Genomic DNA, 14752 nt, shown 5'->3' on the forward strand with positions numbered 1-14752 from the left:
AAATGGCGACCCTTTTCAACCCATTCCTCTTGTGACACGAGTATCGAGTTTAATGGTGTGAAATGTATCAAACTCCACACAGATGCATTGCATATGTATGTTAGAGGTTCTCCAGCCCTACTGGCCCATGAAACAACTGTTACCTGGGTTGAATTGGGATGGCATCTCCTCGTATGACCCAGCACTCTTTGACCTATAGGCATTCTTGATTCATTCTTGAACACAAGCAGCCACTCTGCTTAGATGCAGGTCCCCCCCCCCCTTCTGTCGATACAACACAAATAGTTGCTCTGAAGACCTCCCACTCCTTAGAATGCTTCGGGTGAAAAGCGAAAGCCCTAACAGCATACAGTCTATGGGACTTGGCATCCTACCTGAGAACAAAAAGGGGCCAGACAGAAAGATGGGAGTATAATCACCTGGTTGACATGAAAGTCTGATGACCTTTAAGGCTATGCGTGGGGTCATGATTAGTGCACAAGCACGAATTAAAGCGTACGGCCCACTGAGGTGAAGGAGAGGGCCGCTTGTAGCCCACGAACTAGTCTAGGTTGTCCACTGCACTGGAGCCCACAACTCTCTCGCTCTCCTAGCTGACGTGATTGCCACCAGAAACACCATCTTAAGTATCAATCCACTCTAAGCACATTGCCTGGGGCTCAAAAGCTGATCCGCAAAGTGTTCAGCACCAGATGCATGTTCCAGGGTACCACCCCCAACAATGATAAGCCTTGCAATTTTTTTGGTCGAACTGACCCTCATCCCCTTGACCTCATCATTGAATGCTTAATTCGCTAAGGACCTGACTTTTATACCTACTATTAAAATTCCTCTGTGCAATGCCTCTTTATCAGGAACCAAGCGAATCAAAGCCACCCTGCACGAGATTGGATCTAGTTTCTTGCACATAATGTATGGAACCTGTTTTGGGGATAGTTGTAAGATCTCAAGGTGGGTAACCTCCTAGACTTGAGTAATTACTGTACTTCACCATCGATCTCTTCTGAACTGGGTCCTCTCAACATCGAGTCAATCAAGTTCAGAGCTTGTAGTCATGTATGCCACACCCCCCTCTGGCTGTGTAGGTATGTTCTCTGGCAGCTGTCATGCCTCTACCTCTGCCAGACCCACCACGACCCCTTCAGCCACCAAATGTGGCTATTATCAGATCATGCAGGCCCCTTCCCTGCTCACCTCCTCAAGGACTTTGGGAATGAGCGGGAACAGATGAAATGTTTATCCCAGTGACCCCCTGACTGGCAGGAAAGTGTTGCCATTGCATCCTGCTACCTGAAGCTGGAAATTAACGAGTAAAATTTGTGCTTCCTACTCGAGGCAAACCAATCAACCATTTGAAGACCGAACCTCAGCTTTAACTGATGGAATACGTCATGATGCAGGACCGACTCTTCTGTATCCAATAATTGCTCCCTGCTTAACCAGTCATTGTGTTGTCCAATCCCACCAAGTGCTTCGCCAGCAGCTGATTTTGGTTCTCTGCTGAAGGCATGAGGAAGAGTTACTCCCTCATTAGATGTATCAAACCTGGAGGACTCTTGTGTGTTCACCAGTTGCACCCGCAGTAATGTTGTCACACCAGACGAAGCCGTCCCTGCCCAAGACCACAACCTTCATTTGAGCGAGAGCCAACCTGGTCACCCAGAGCTCCAGGAAGTTTACGCTCTCCCGAAAAGCCGAACACTGACCCTGCAGAGCCACCATCTGATAGCATGCCCAACAGGCTGGCATCTCCAGCCCAACAGTCACTTGTCCCTTGAAAAAACCCCGGAGGATTTGCTCAGGTCAGCTGTGGGAACTCCAATCGCCATGATATATTGACTCGTGCGGCCTGGGACCACGGAGCAAACTGCCATATCTTTTTTTGCTTTTCACTGGGTTTCTACAGCAGGTTCCACTGGAAAGCCCACATGCAAAATCTGGCCCATGGGACTATTTCCATGGCAGTAGCCATGGCCTAGTGCATCAGAGACCCTTGCCGGGCCTCTGCCCTGTGCCAAGACCCCGACCGACAGCCCCAAGCCATTTTATCTTCCCTTTCCTTATAGAAATTGTACTCTTGGACCATGTCGAACTGGCCCCAAGGTAGGTCAGCTGCTGAGCTTGGTCACAAAGGACATGTTGGCCCATTTAGTATGAACCTGTGGTCTGCAGTGTTCTCACCACATACCTTCACTGACCTCACCAAGTCTCTTTCCAAGCTGCCTCTTGTTTGAACTCGGTCTAAGAAAGGGTAGATATGGTGGCTCCCTTCCTGGGATGTGCCACCACTAAGACCAAAGTTTTGGTGAAACCTCTGGGTAATGCTGACGGCCCAGAAGGGAACACCTAGAACTGCCAATATCCCCCCAATACGGGGAATTTTACGTATTTGTGATCGTTCTTATTTGTACATTTACATAGGTGTCCTTGAAAATTCACAAATTCCAGCCAAGCACTTTCCTTTTTGGCCCTGATTCTAGAGGCCAAGGACTCCGTCTTGAAGTGTCTTTTCGGCATGTACGCATTCAACCTGCTCAAATCGCCGATTTGAAGCCTCCCGAACCCTTGATCACCATAAAGAATTGAGCCGAACCCTGAGCCGCTCTAACCCCCTGGGACATCATCTATTTCCCCTATCGCCATATGGCTTGTGCTTAGAGCCTTTTTTAATCTGGGGTGTTGCGGGGCTTTACTTTTCCCACGAACGACAGACCCGTTTGTCTCAAGTTGTTATTTTCCACTCTTGGACGGAACTGTCACATGACCTCCTAATTGAGCTGGAAGTGGAGCCTTGCACAATTTTTTCCCCCCTCCCCCTCTTTTCACTAATTTGAGAGTTGAGGCCTGGGAGGACATCTCCTGACCTACAGGGAATGGCAACTCTGTCCTCTACCCTGTCCCCTTTCAAACTTGCCAGCTTCCAAGGCTGCTGGTCCCAACGCAAGATGGTCTGGTTCAAGTTTGGGCTTTAGCCCGTGTACTTATGAAAGACGCAAAAAGGACAGGTCCTATAGTTCTGCCACGTTTCCTCGGGTTCCATTTCGTATTCCTTGATGGCCACCTTTTCTGCTTTCCCAAAGAGCATTCTGCCCTTGTAAGGCAACTTCATCAGAGGCATCATCCTGGTCTGTGCGACAGTCAGTTCTCGGTTTCTTTTGCCACAGGGTTGTCCTTGTGACCACTAATGATGCCATAGCTGTGGTGTTCCAGTTTACTAAGTTTAGCCCAACATCTGTTGCAAAATCCATGCACAACCACATGTCCTCATACGCCCTTTTAACCACGGTGCTGTTTTGCCTTACCTTCAAGCTGTTCGAGCTTTCTGGGCCAATATTATGCATATGCTATGTTGCGCCCCCATTCTTTATGCAAGACCCTCATGAAAAAAGCATTTGTAGAACTTAGGGTGGCTTTCCTGGATAAATAAGTCCTTTATTATAGTGACAATGACACTGCTGAGAGGGCATTGTTGGCCTCCTACTGCCCCTTCTGCTGGCTCCATGATTGTCAAGGTCGGGTCCTCTTTTGCTGCTGTCTTTTTTAGCAGGATCCACCTCACCAGAGCCATATCCACGAGAATGAGGACAGTGAGCACTTCACTCCGAATCTCTGGTAGTAGAGCGTGTCAGGCTTTGACATAATTTTGGGACCTGAAAGCTTTTGTTGGGTCTTCCCCACTCATGTCACCATATTGAGTATGTGCTGGTCTAATGGAGCTCCATCCACTCGGACCTACCCATTTAATGAAGGGTGAGGGGCTTCTCACCCTTGGCTTTTTCAGGAGCCTCTCAGATCTGGATTGACCAACTCTTAACTCTGCGGCCGCCCTGCAGGTCTCTTGCTAGGTCCATATCCTCGCCCCTCCTAAAGCCCTGTTCATCCCGATGTCTGTCAGCCTCCTGAAGTCTTATCAACCTCCGGGTAGAAACCTTGGAGCTCTCCTGATTCCAGTCCGGACGAGGAGGTGCATTATTTACATAATCCGAGCCTCCTTTATGGCCCTGATGTTGTCTATGACTGCGACCCATCATGGTGCAGGCTGGATCTGCCCAAAGTCCGTGTTTGTCTTCTGGGTTCTGGAAAGGTGTTACCACGTGGCAATTTGGGACCCAGGAGGACTCCCATGCACCCCCGTGGTGCGTGCGCTAGTCGCCACGTCACTGCGTCCTCCACTGCACCTCAGGGTGACGGCCTACACCCGATGGGCCCCGGGCCACTGGAGTCTATTTTCCATTGCTTGCTTTGTGCTGGCTCTGGGCGGTTTCTTCAGATAAGTTTTGACACTGACAGCCTCCGTAACCTGGTGACACTACTGCGCCACCACCGCAGTCCTGTTTGCGCCTGGTTTTTTGGCACGCAATACGCAACTTCTGCGCTCCACAAGTTAGTGCTCAATGCATGCTGCCTCGGTGCTAATACGGTAAGGCCTCGACATCTGCGAGGGTTAGGTTCTTGAAATCTTGAAAATCTGCCCGAATGTAGATACAGGAATTCCTCCTTTATAACTCTGTTTCCTTAAAACACTCTTTGTCCTAGAGAAAAATTATCGTGCCAGATCCCTGCGCTGAAAATCCCTGCACGGTAAAAAATTCGACCTCTGGTAATTGTTTTTACTTTCTTTTGTCTGGAAAAATGCTTGCAAGTGATGGTGCTGGTTTTTTTACTAAACAGTCAAGGAAAAGCATCGGTATGGATGTCAAAATGCAAGTTATACGGAGTGTGGAAGTGGGAGAGAGGTCAGGTTGATGTCGGTTGGAGGTTGAAGCCCTCGTATACCGCTCCTAAAACACAGCGCTGTCTGTAACGCATCTCCATTGGAACCATGTTATAATGACCTGCTGTTTTGTTGTATAGTGCTCCGTTTACCAAGAACGCTTCCTGAGTGCTATAAGATGTATATATTTGGAAAAATGGGGTTAGATTCCAGTGTCCCACTGAACATACGGGAGAATGTAAATGTTTCATAAGATTAATCCTTTATTGTACACTTGAATAACATCAATATCCAGCAAACCCTTGATCATGACGGCAAGTGTTGTGTCCTTGAAAATAGCTGCAATCGGTATATCCATTATCCGAAAACTGAAAGGCAAATGGGAAAATTACGACACCCCCTCGTATTTTATGTTAGCCTTCATCAAACCAAACATTAATCAGGAAGTATTGTGAATGTATAATCCGATTAATATTTTTTTTGAGTTTAATATAACTTCTACGGTAAACACATTAAAATTGGGGAACATTTACGTAGTGTGCAATACAGTATACGTATCCGTGTACGGTAGTGTATATACTACAGGAAGAAAAATCAAACCTCGCTGCCTCCTTGCGGGAGGCTGGGAACACGTGACCTGGGACCTGCGATGGGTCGCTTGGGAGATCAGATGGAGACAGGACGGCTTGTGTGTTCTTCCGCGACAGCATCATCACAAGCAATACAGTTGCGACGCGTACAGTAATCTCGCGGTCAACCGCGAACGGTTGAGACCACAGGGGCGTGATCGGTCAACTGCACCTCAATTTGGTACTCGGTTTGGTTCACAACCGCGATAGCTAAACCCGCGAGAGGGAAGGGTTTGCTGTACTTAATTATCCAATAATACAAATAAATAATATCACATAATACAACAAAATTGTGCTGTACATTTTTGTTTACCATGGATGATTATGCGGGTGTGATGACGATACTCTTTTGGCGGTCATCGGTCCACTTGCCGCTACACTTTCACTAATTGCCTTCTCGTTTTTCTTTTTATATCTTGAGTGTGGAGAATTGACAGTTGACTCGTTTACTATGTAATGACGGCCAACATGTGACCCTTCCCCCCACTATCACCACGAGGAATTATATTCACCAACTCAATTCGTTGAGCTAAACTCGTCACTTTGTTCTGCCTTTTGCTCTTGCTCTCACTCCCTCAACTCCACTTGATGCTTATATCCCCATGGTAAAAATAAAAAAAACGCCACCATAAGGCTAAAATACCACAATGAACGGCACTTGAGTAAAAGCTTCAGCATCATTAATGCCGGCACACTGGCCACAATCCCCTACTGTACTGCGCAAGTACACTACCCCTCCCCATGATGCGGTGTTGTCAAAGAAGTGAATAGTCGGAGGAAAAAGGCATGACCGTTAAGCTGGTGTACAAATATAAAATCGTGAATAATACAAATTCTTGAAAGATAACTCCGACGGAGAGGTTTAATTGTACCATCTTCTTGGTTCTTTTGGTAAAGTCGTGTAGAAGGGAAATAATAAAATAATAAAAAATAAAATAAATATTATTTCCCTTCTACATGACTTTACCGAAAGAACCAAAAAGATGAATCCCTGCAGTCACGAAAGCTTTAAATCAAAATTTTACTGTACCAATTTAGAAATTAGAAACTGTAAGCTCCTCCAGTAGGGCTCTGTTAGCCAGCAGCTTCTACCACGAGCATTTAAATCTGGACGGTGAACTTCCCATCTCACTAAAAGAGTTAAATGCGACACGAACCTCATCATTGCAGAAACCCTACACAACAACTCTAGGCACCCAGTTTAGAATGGGTGCCTGGCACTGGGATGGAGTTCACATGTGATGTAGTTGAAGCGTGTTGGGGATTGCCCTATGCATAATACATTCTGAGTAATGTTTAAAAACAGTAATTCATACTCTTGGGTCTTTCGTTAAAGTCACGTAGATAGAAAAATAATAATCAATTGAATTTTTATGATTTTAACTTTGTTCTTCTTGTGTCATCTTTCAGGGTCCAAGTAAGTCCAATGGCAAATTCAATAAAGAATTCAAAGGTACGTGTTTATTACGTCAGACAAATTGACATGTGTCACTTAATGCTGTTCTATTCTCAGGGCGTGGGGGAATCTCAGCATGGCTCTGCTAATAATTTTTGTCTTTTGCAAAATTGCAGGAATCATACCAAAGGAAGAAAAGTTGGAAATACAAAGCTCTTCACTGCCCAAGGCATCTAAAAAAGTAACGACTGGCAGCTCAAGCTCAGGCGGTGCATTGTGCCCCCCAGTGCCTCCTATCCAGACTGGCTCTGTGGGCTTCGTACAAGCCAATGCTTTGAGCCCTCTTACAGTGGCGTGGAACGTTGTACCCCCGATCACTCCAGCGATTACGCCCTTGAAGCAACAGATGCATCCAAGTGGCTTGCCACAGTCCAAGCTCATCGAGATCGTGTCGAACTGCAACTGGGAAGCGGAGCGCACTCGCGTGCTCAGCGCCATTGCAGAATACTCCGGTGGGCAGAGCAGTGGTGACGTAACCACCGTGCAGTTGGGAGACTTGCAACTGGAGATCTCGCACTTGGACAACAAGGAGCGTTTTAAGGAGAAGCGCGATCCATCAATGACGGTTTCATACTTGTCGGGCCTCCCGTCCCATATGTGTTGCTCCAGGGTTAAGATCATCAACAACCCCAAGTTGTCATCGGCGTCTTCTCCATCCAAGCAGCGGGCGGCGGTGGCTTCGGTCAGAAGCTCCAACAGTGGCGACAGTGCTTCAGAGGAGCCGTGCCAGCAGCAGAATGAGCGACAGCCGAATTGGTCGCAGTCCAAACAAAGTTCTCCGCCACTAGAGCAGCAAAGCCTGCAACCGCAGCAGCTGCAGAAGCAGCTATTGCAGGCACTAAATCAATCGGAAGAGCATGTGGAGAATGAAATACAGAATTCTGAGAAGGAGCTGGATCAGCAGGAACAGACTCAACCACAGGAGGCTAAGAAGCAACAAGATGAACGGCTAGAGAACGAAGAGCAGCAACCACAGGTGGTAGAATGTCATTCAGAGCTACAACAACAGAATGAGCAGCCAGAGCATGAGCCACAAAAGCGGATACGATCTCATTCTCTACATCAGCAAGAACAACGACTGGAAGATCAGCCAAAGAAGCAGCAAAGTCCGCCACAGCAGAATAAACAGCAACTAAATCAGGTGCTGCTTCTGCTTCCAAAGCAGCAACAAATAAATGACCGGCAACAGAATCTCGTACAGCCACAGGTTGAATGCAAACAGGCACTCGACAAGGATGTCCCATCGCAGCAAGAGCTCAAATCTGTTGAGGGTACTAGAGCCGAGTCGTCCCCACCGGCGAAGAGGAGCATGCCCTCTTCCACTGCCGGAGTTGAGAGGCCGGCCGCTGGGACGTCTGCGGCAGCTAAAGGAGGCACTCTCAACAAGACTCTGTTCCTCACCACGGCTGCAGCCCAGGCTGTGTTTAACTCCGGCGCCAAAGGAGTAAACATAATACAGGTATGCAGCTTGACATACATTTGTCCACATGTGCGTAATACAATGTTGACATTTCTGTACTGTATAAATGCAAGTCCATCTTAAGTTTATTGTGCAGAAGAGTGGGCCGTGCATCATAGGCACCACTAATTAGGGAGGCATGTATATTTTTAAGGAAAGGTGTGATTTCAGTCATATGGCCGAAAGATAGGTCTTAAGCTTGGGCTTGACTTTTCAAAAAGCAGTATGCCTTTGAATTTTTTTTTAAACTAAGTAACAAAATATCAAAAACTCTCAGCCTATTAATCATAGTTTATATGTTATTACCTAGCTATTAAATATATATATTTGTTCAGATTTAAAACTCCACAAGCCCTGTAATGAATTCACAACGATGGTGCAGCTTGTGTGCAAGTTCACGTGAATGCATTCACGCCCCGTATTATTTGCAGTAAGTTTGCCTCGGTCATAGGTTAATGAAGCAAATTTAATGGGCTGCGTTAATCGATATAAAGTGCCTGACTGTTCATGGCCGTTCTCTTTTGCAGGTGAATGGCAACTTCATGCCGCAAGCCAAGCTGGTAGTCGGACAAATGGGGGCATTGCAGGCTATGGGACCGGCCGAGAAGCAGCAGAGTATGGTTCCGAAGGGGAACCTGACACTCCGCGGGCATTCTCCCTTTCTGCAGGTCAACGGTAACATGGTGACGCACACCAAGCTGCTAGTCGGACAGATGGGATCCCTGCAGGCCATCGGACAATCGGTTGGGCCGTCTCCTTTCGTCAGCACGGTAGGGAACCCGTCGCCTGGCACCAACTTGGCGTTCCATGCGGCGACGCGACTGGTGACCACGCCGCTGTCCCCCGTGTCGATTACTCTGCCCGATGGGACTATGGCGATGCCCACTTCAGGTAAGAATTTGCATCATACTGATGTTTCAGCAAGCTGTGTTACCAGATCACAAGGGCATAGTTTAAAATAATGCTACCCAAACTCCAGTCTTAATGACCTACCATGGACTAGCTTTCCTCATTTGCCAGTCTGCTCCTTTCAAATACAGATTGGATTCTGAAATGCTCTGCATGTCCGATTTAAATTAAGACAGAGGTGTGTGTGTATATTCTGCTTTCCCTTCAAGGTAAGGTTTTTGGAACATGTTTTATAACAATATGAAGATTGGCCATTGCCTGAAATGTTTGCCCACCATATAGTTTTCGATTATAAGCCAGTCTGAAAGATGAATGTGAAGTTTTTAAAGACGTATTAATTTCCACCACCCGCCCCCTCCCCGCCTGCTCTGATGAGTCCGGTTTGGCTGATATTGTTGATGTCCCTGATAATGCCGTTCAGATCGTCAGGATGTTGCAATGTATGATGTTAATTGATGTACATTTCCAGAATTATATATTGTGAGGTTTTTTAATACGAATTTCCCACCTGTGTATTTACATTTTTTCGTTAACAGGCAACAAACCCGTCACGCACCTGATTATGAACAAGGTGGGTACTCTGGTTGCAGGGCAGCCTTTCCCCAAGTCCATAAAGCTTGGCCCATCCTCCGCGACCAGCACACACGTGGCGTCTGGAGCAGCTACTGCTGCTGCTCCAGGGGCATCTGGTGCTACTCTGGCAGCTATTGTACCTGAAGCAACTAATGGACCTGTGGCAACAGCTGGTCTTGTGGCAGCTGATGGACCTGTGTCAACTGGTGGTCTTGTGACAGCCGATTGTCCTGTGGCAAGTGGTGGTCCTGTTACAGCTAATAGGCTTCCTACGGCTGACCAGCCTGTTACAGACGATGGGCCTGTATCAGCAGGTGGTCTTCTCACCGCCTGCGGGCCAGCGTCCGCTGCTGATGCGGTTGTGGCTTGTGGGCCTGTTGCGGATGGTGAACCTGTTGGAACCAGTGGGCCTGTGGCAGCCAGTAGATCTTTGGCAGCTGGTAGGCTTGTTGCAACTGGAGAACCTGAAGCAGCTGTTAAGTCGGCGGCATCCGGGGAAACTACGGCAGACGATAAGGATTCATCGTCGACCACTGCTAGCTTAACCCGGGCAGTGACCACGTCGGCTTCGGCAGGAGTGCCTATAGCGGTGCCCATTACTTCCAGCAGCCCAGCAGTCGCCGTCAATCTGAGTGGCGGCCTTCAACTGCCCACCGGTATGTCGATGCATCGTGAGCTGTTGTCCGTGGGACATGGTAAATTGGCATGCGTAGATATAAACAATCTGCGTAGTTTGTTTGTTTGTGTTAAGTTTAATCTTGCATTGTCAGCCTCATTGAAATAATGTTTTGAAGTAATACAATATTTTTATTAATTTATTGTCATTTCAACTACATTTTAAATATGTATACATTTGAGAGGAGTAGGAGGAGCATGAACTTAAAGGATTATTAGGATTTTCAGAGAGGCGAGGGGTCGAATGCTGGTACGGGCATAGCGAAGGGATGTTGGCAGATGAGAACAGGATGACTGTTAAGCCTCTACTTGAACAAACGAATGATCTTGGCTATATTGCAGCAGCAAAGAGCAACTTTGGAATAAGCAGAGGTGTGGAAGTTTCAGCAACGTTTTTCCAATGGAACTTTTACAGTCGCCGATCATTTGTCTTCGCCACTCACTGCTCGATGGCTTTCGTGCATACGCAGGCATTCCCATAGTGCGCGAAGTCTCGCTGGCCGATCCGCAGCGACTGGTGCTCATCCCCATGCAGCCACCGCAGGTGCGACCGCTGGCGAACCCGACGGCAAATAACCCAATTCGCCTCCCCACACCAGCACCCATGCTACTTCCGGGCCAGCGCATGGTTCTGCAGCCCGTGAAGGCCTCCAGCGGGATGCAGCTGTACCGTCACCCGAGCGGGCAGCTCGTGCAGCTGGTGCCTGTGCGCTCGACACGGCCTCGACATCCCGTCAGCACCACGGCGGACGCTCCCAAGCCCCCCTCGACTTACACCACCCTTCGTACCGGTAATCTCAACAGGAAAACACATCTTGGCCTTTCCCTATTCTCAAATGGGCATCGGGTAGTTCTCATGTCCACCTGAAGGCCCCTGGGAATCATTTTATTTTTAGTATGTAAACATGGCATGTATTAATCACTCCATAGGTCAACTAATTTTATAATCACTCAAACGTTGTACTTGTATCTCACACCCTGAAAGACGATAGACAAGAGTGGTCAATTTATAATCATCTTTCAAAGATCTTTGTTGTTGTCGTCTTTGTCCTCAAGCCACTATTTTTTATTCCCTATGTGTCGATTGCTGGTTGGTATTAAATGTTACATATTTTTTTATAGCAGTTTTTTTGTTAGCGAGTCACATTGGGTTGCAGAAACATAACATTTTGTCGTGCAGTAGTAAATATGATGGACTTTTTCAGCAGTGTGACAAATAGACATATTTACAGTGGACTTTGTTTTGTTATTTGCAGGCTTGGTGGTCCATACTCTTAACCCCACTGGCCTCGGTTTACAAATGAGACCAACTGGAACCATGTTGACTGTGGCACGGACTGAGGTACCGCAGGTTTCCTCAACCACCATAGCTTCATTCTCGGCTCCAAAGGGTGCCGAGGTGGCCACTCTTGAAGCATCAAAATCGTCTCCCGTGAAAGTTAGTCAACCGCCTGCAGATAACGTTACTAAAAGCACCGTGACGCCATCTAGCGAGGCGGTGTCGAAACAAACAGCGGAGAAGGTGCTGTCGGGTGGACCAATGACGGCTCTTGAGATGTGCTTGGTAGAGGCAACGAAAAACTTAGAAATCAAACGCGAGAAAGAGTTGTGGAAAGAAAGGCTTCGTAAACTGGATATGGAAATGAGCAAGGAAGCGAAGGTTAGTCCGGAGGAGATTTGTCGACCTATAAAGGTGGAAGTGAAATTGGAAAATCCAGTACCGATGTCTCCTCAAGCAATGCCCGGTGGTGAACAAACGCAAGCTGAAGGCGATGCAGTGAATCCCATTGTCGTGAAGGTAATTTTTATCTTTTAGTTTAATGCAACCTCATGTCTTAGTAGCACTACCAACTGATTTGCGCAGGATATAACGCGAGTGAATTGTAAGCGATATGGATTTATTGCTATTCTTTTCCCAATGACGCTTGTTAGCCTACTTTCAATCAACAGCAATAATGTGACGTAGCATAAACATTCACAACAATCACATCAACAACCCCGATAAAAATTTGTTATGGAAAAACATTGACATCAACACATGACATATAAACAGAAATGTTGATATCAACACCACAAGTAGAAATATTATCAACTAGCGTGTTAGCTCGTCCTAGGACGGAAGCTGTAATATTAAAGATGTTAATTAATGTTTTATTGCGTGATTGTTAATTTAATTAGGGAATGTAGCACGTAAATAGTTCTTTAATTATTAAATGGAATAAAGGACTGATTTCTCGGTATACGATATTTTGTGTGAATCTCTTATCAATGTTTAAAAGGTTTCCCTGCAGTTGACTATCCTTGATGAACACTTTGATCCGCTGAGGATATTTAGATCTAGACAGCGCTTTTTAGACATTGTATAAGGGCAGTGTGATCTGCAGAGGGGCCAAATCTAGCTAGCATAGAGGCAAAAGAAGCATTAAAATAGGTAAAAAAATTTTTTACCAGGGACTCTTCGGTAATTTACACAATAGGCAAAGACAAACAATCTCTGTGGCTGTATAATTTGAAAAATGCCCGTAACTTCACTTTAGCACTGTTTTCAAACCACCTTAAGCTGTTAACTGACAAATGTATCTTCGCCGATGGACGCTTGATAGCGAAGAGTGAAAATAGAGTAGAGCGCTGATACTGTCTAAAGTAACTTTGCAAATAATGAAGTCCAAAGAGAAGCATTAGAGTTCTGAAAAAATTAATCGGAGTATAATTGTATCTTGTCTAAATATAATAGCAGGGAATATTGAAATAAAGTGTGTCATCAAACACTTCACTGCATTTCACTGTAGCACTATTAATGCCAGTGAATTTTGCTCAAAAAGAAGTCGTAAAACACCTCTCAGCATTTGACCGCAGCACTGCATTAATGGCAGTGGTTGTTGCACCCAACTAAGTCCTAAAACACCTGACGTCATGTCACAGTAGCACTGTATTTAACGGACGTTCAATTATTTGAAATTCACTGCTCCGATACGTATCTTCCGCTTTCGTCCGCTGGGGTTGAAAACAATTGGAATTCGATACAATGCCTGCAAAGTAGCAGAGAAATGTTTATTGTCGCGTAATTTGGAAGCGTAAAGTAGACTTAACTTTTGTTGGACGTGCCGAATAAATAAATAAATGCGCCAAATGCACTGATGCGGCGTAGAATTCTTTATTGCCTTCACTTTCTATAAAGAAGCGTAAAATCGGAAGCGAATTTGCGTAAAAAAATTATCAGCCGCTCGACCTTCTGCGTTAGTCAAAAAATGCAAGCACACATGAATAATAATGAGGGGGGGCCCGTGTGGAGTCACGCGCAGAACACACACACACACGGCCTTGTTTGGCTCGTTATATTAGTTGCTGCGTTGATTTTTTTATTAGCTTTAATTTCCATGAAGAAATGTAAAAATTAAAGCTAATTTTGCGTCAACAAATTTTCGTTTCCGCTCCACTTTCATGCGGAGTGACGTCACCCATTCACGATTATTAAGGATGGTGGCGGGGGGGGTGTCCATGTGGAGGACCCCACCTGTTCATGATTATTAATGAGGGGGGCTGGTCGACATGGAGTGACGTCACGCGCATTACACACAGACATTATTGGCTCATTAGCGATGGCTGTACAACTATTTTATGACCACACCTGGAAGCGATGCGCATGTACGTTGTGCCACGTACGTCATCGGTGCGTGAGTACGTCATAGGAAGAACTGTAAAGGGTTAATTTTATCAGCAGCGCGTGGTCTTTTGTTCTGCTTTATACCGCCGACCGCAAGACTCGCCTGAGTTAGTGTTTGGCATTCTGTTTGTAGGCTGCAAGAAAAGAGGATGTAAATAACACAGACGAAGAAGACTCTGTGAGCAATAAGTCTGGGTCGGGAAACACCGCCGCCAGAGAAACGGCGCAGTCTATGGACGACGAGTCGACAGAAATGTCCAGTGATGAAGATTCCGAAGTGGATGTGGAAAATTTAGTAAGTGTGCACCGTTTACTGGGATGATTTTGTCGATGTGAAAAGTAACAGAGAATGTAAATTAACATTTCGTGCCTTCGAAGTAACTTTGTTTGTGTTATTGTTCATTTTTCTTGTAATTTCTGTACAATTCAGTTGAATGTAATAATTTATTTTATTTGACATGACAAGCTGTAAATAAACGATTGGATGCCAAACAACTTTCCACCGTTTATATGCATTTTATCCTCTTTTCTTTATTCACCCATAAGGGAAATATTTTACGCCAGATCAGGGGTGTCAAACATACGGCCCTCGGGTCGGACCTGTCCCCCCAAGCAACTTTTTGCACTTTTTTTAATCATCTACCTAAAATGCCACATGAATTTAAACTAGGCA

The 14752-nt window shown here is 46.1% G+C and overlaps 1 protein-coding gene across 10 annotated transcripts in view; it reads left to right on the plus strand.

Moving 5' to 3' along the window:
- Nucleotides 1-14752, plus strand: part of LOC144723506 (uncharacterized) — a 45559-nt gene that overhangs the window by 15554 nt on the left and 15253 nt on the right. For 8 of the 10 annotated variants that reach the window (XM_078602307.1, XM_078602306.1, XM_078602304.1 and 5 more), the window contains exons 13-19: nucleotides 6754-6796; nucleotides 6916-8258; nucleotides 8786-9149; nucleotides 9704-10396; nucleotides 10886-11206; nucleotides 11672-12213; nucleotides 14213-14374. In XM_078602307.1, the coding sequence (XP_078458433.1) occupies nucleotides 6754-6796; nucleotides 6916-8258; nucleotides 8786-9149; nucleotides 9704-10396; nucleotides 10886-11206; nucleotides 11672-12213; nucleotides 14213-14374 (3468 nt within the window). The remainder of the gene's footprint in view (nucleotides 1-6753; nucleotides 6797-6915; nucleotides 8259-8785; nucleotides 9150-9703; nucleotides 10397-10885; nucleotides 11207-11671; nucleotides 12214-14212; nucleotides 14375-14752) is intronic. The other 2 variants (XM_078602311.1, XM_078602312.1) reach the window with 2 other exon arrangements.

This window comes from Lampetra planeri, chromosome 18, assembly GCF_965212315.1.
Source record: "Lampetra planeri chromosome 18, kcLamPlan1.2.h2, whole genome shotgun sequence".
NCBI lineage: Eukaryota > Metazoa > Chordata > Hyperoartia > Petromyzontiformes > Petromyzontidae > Lampetra > Lampetra planeri.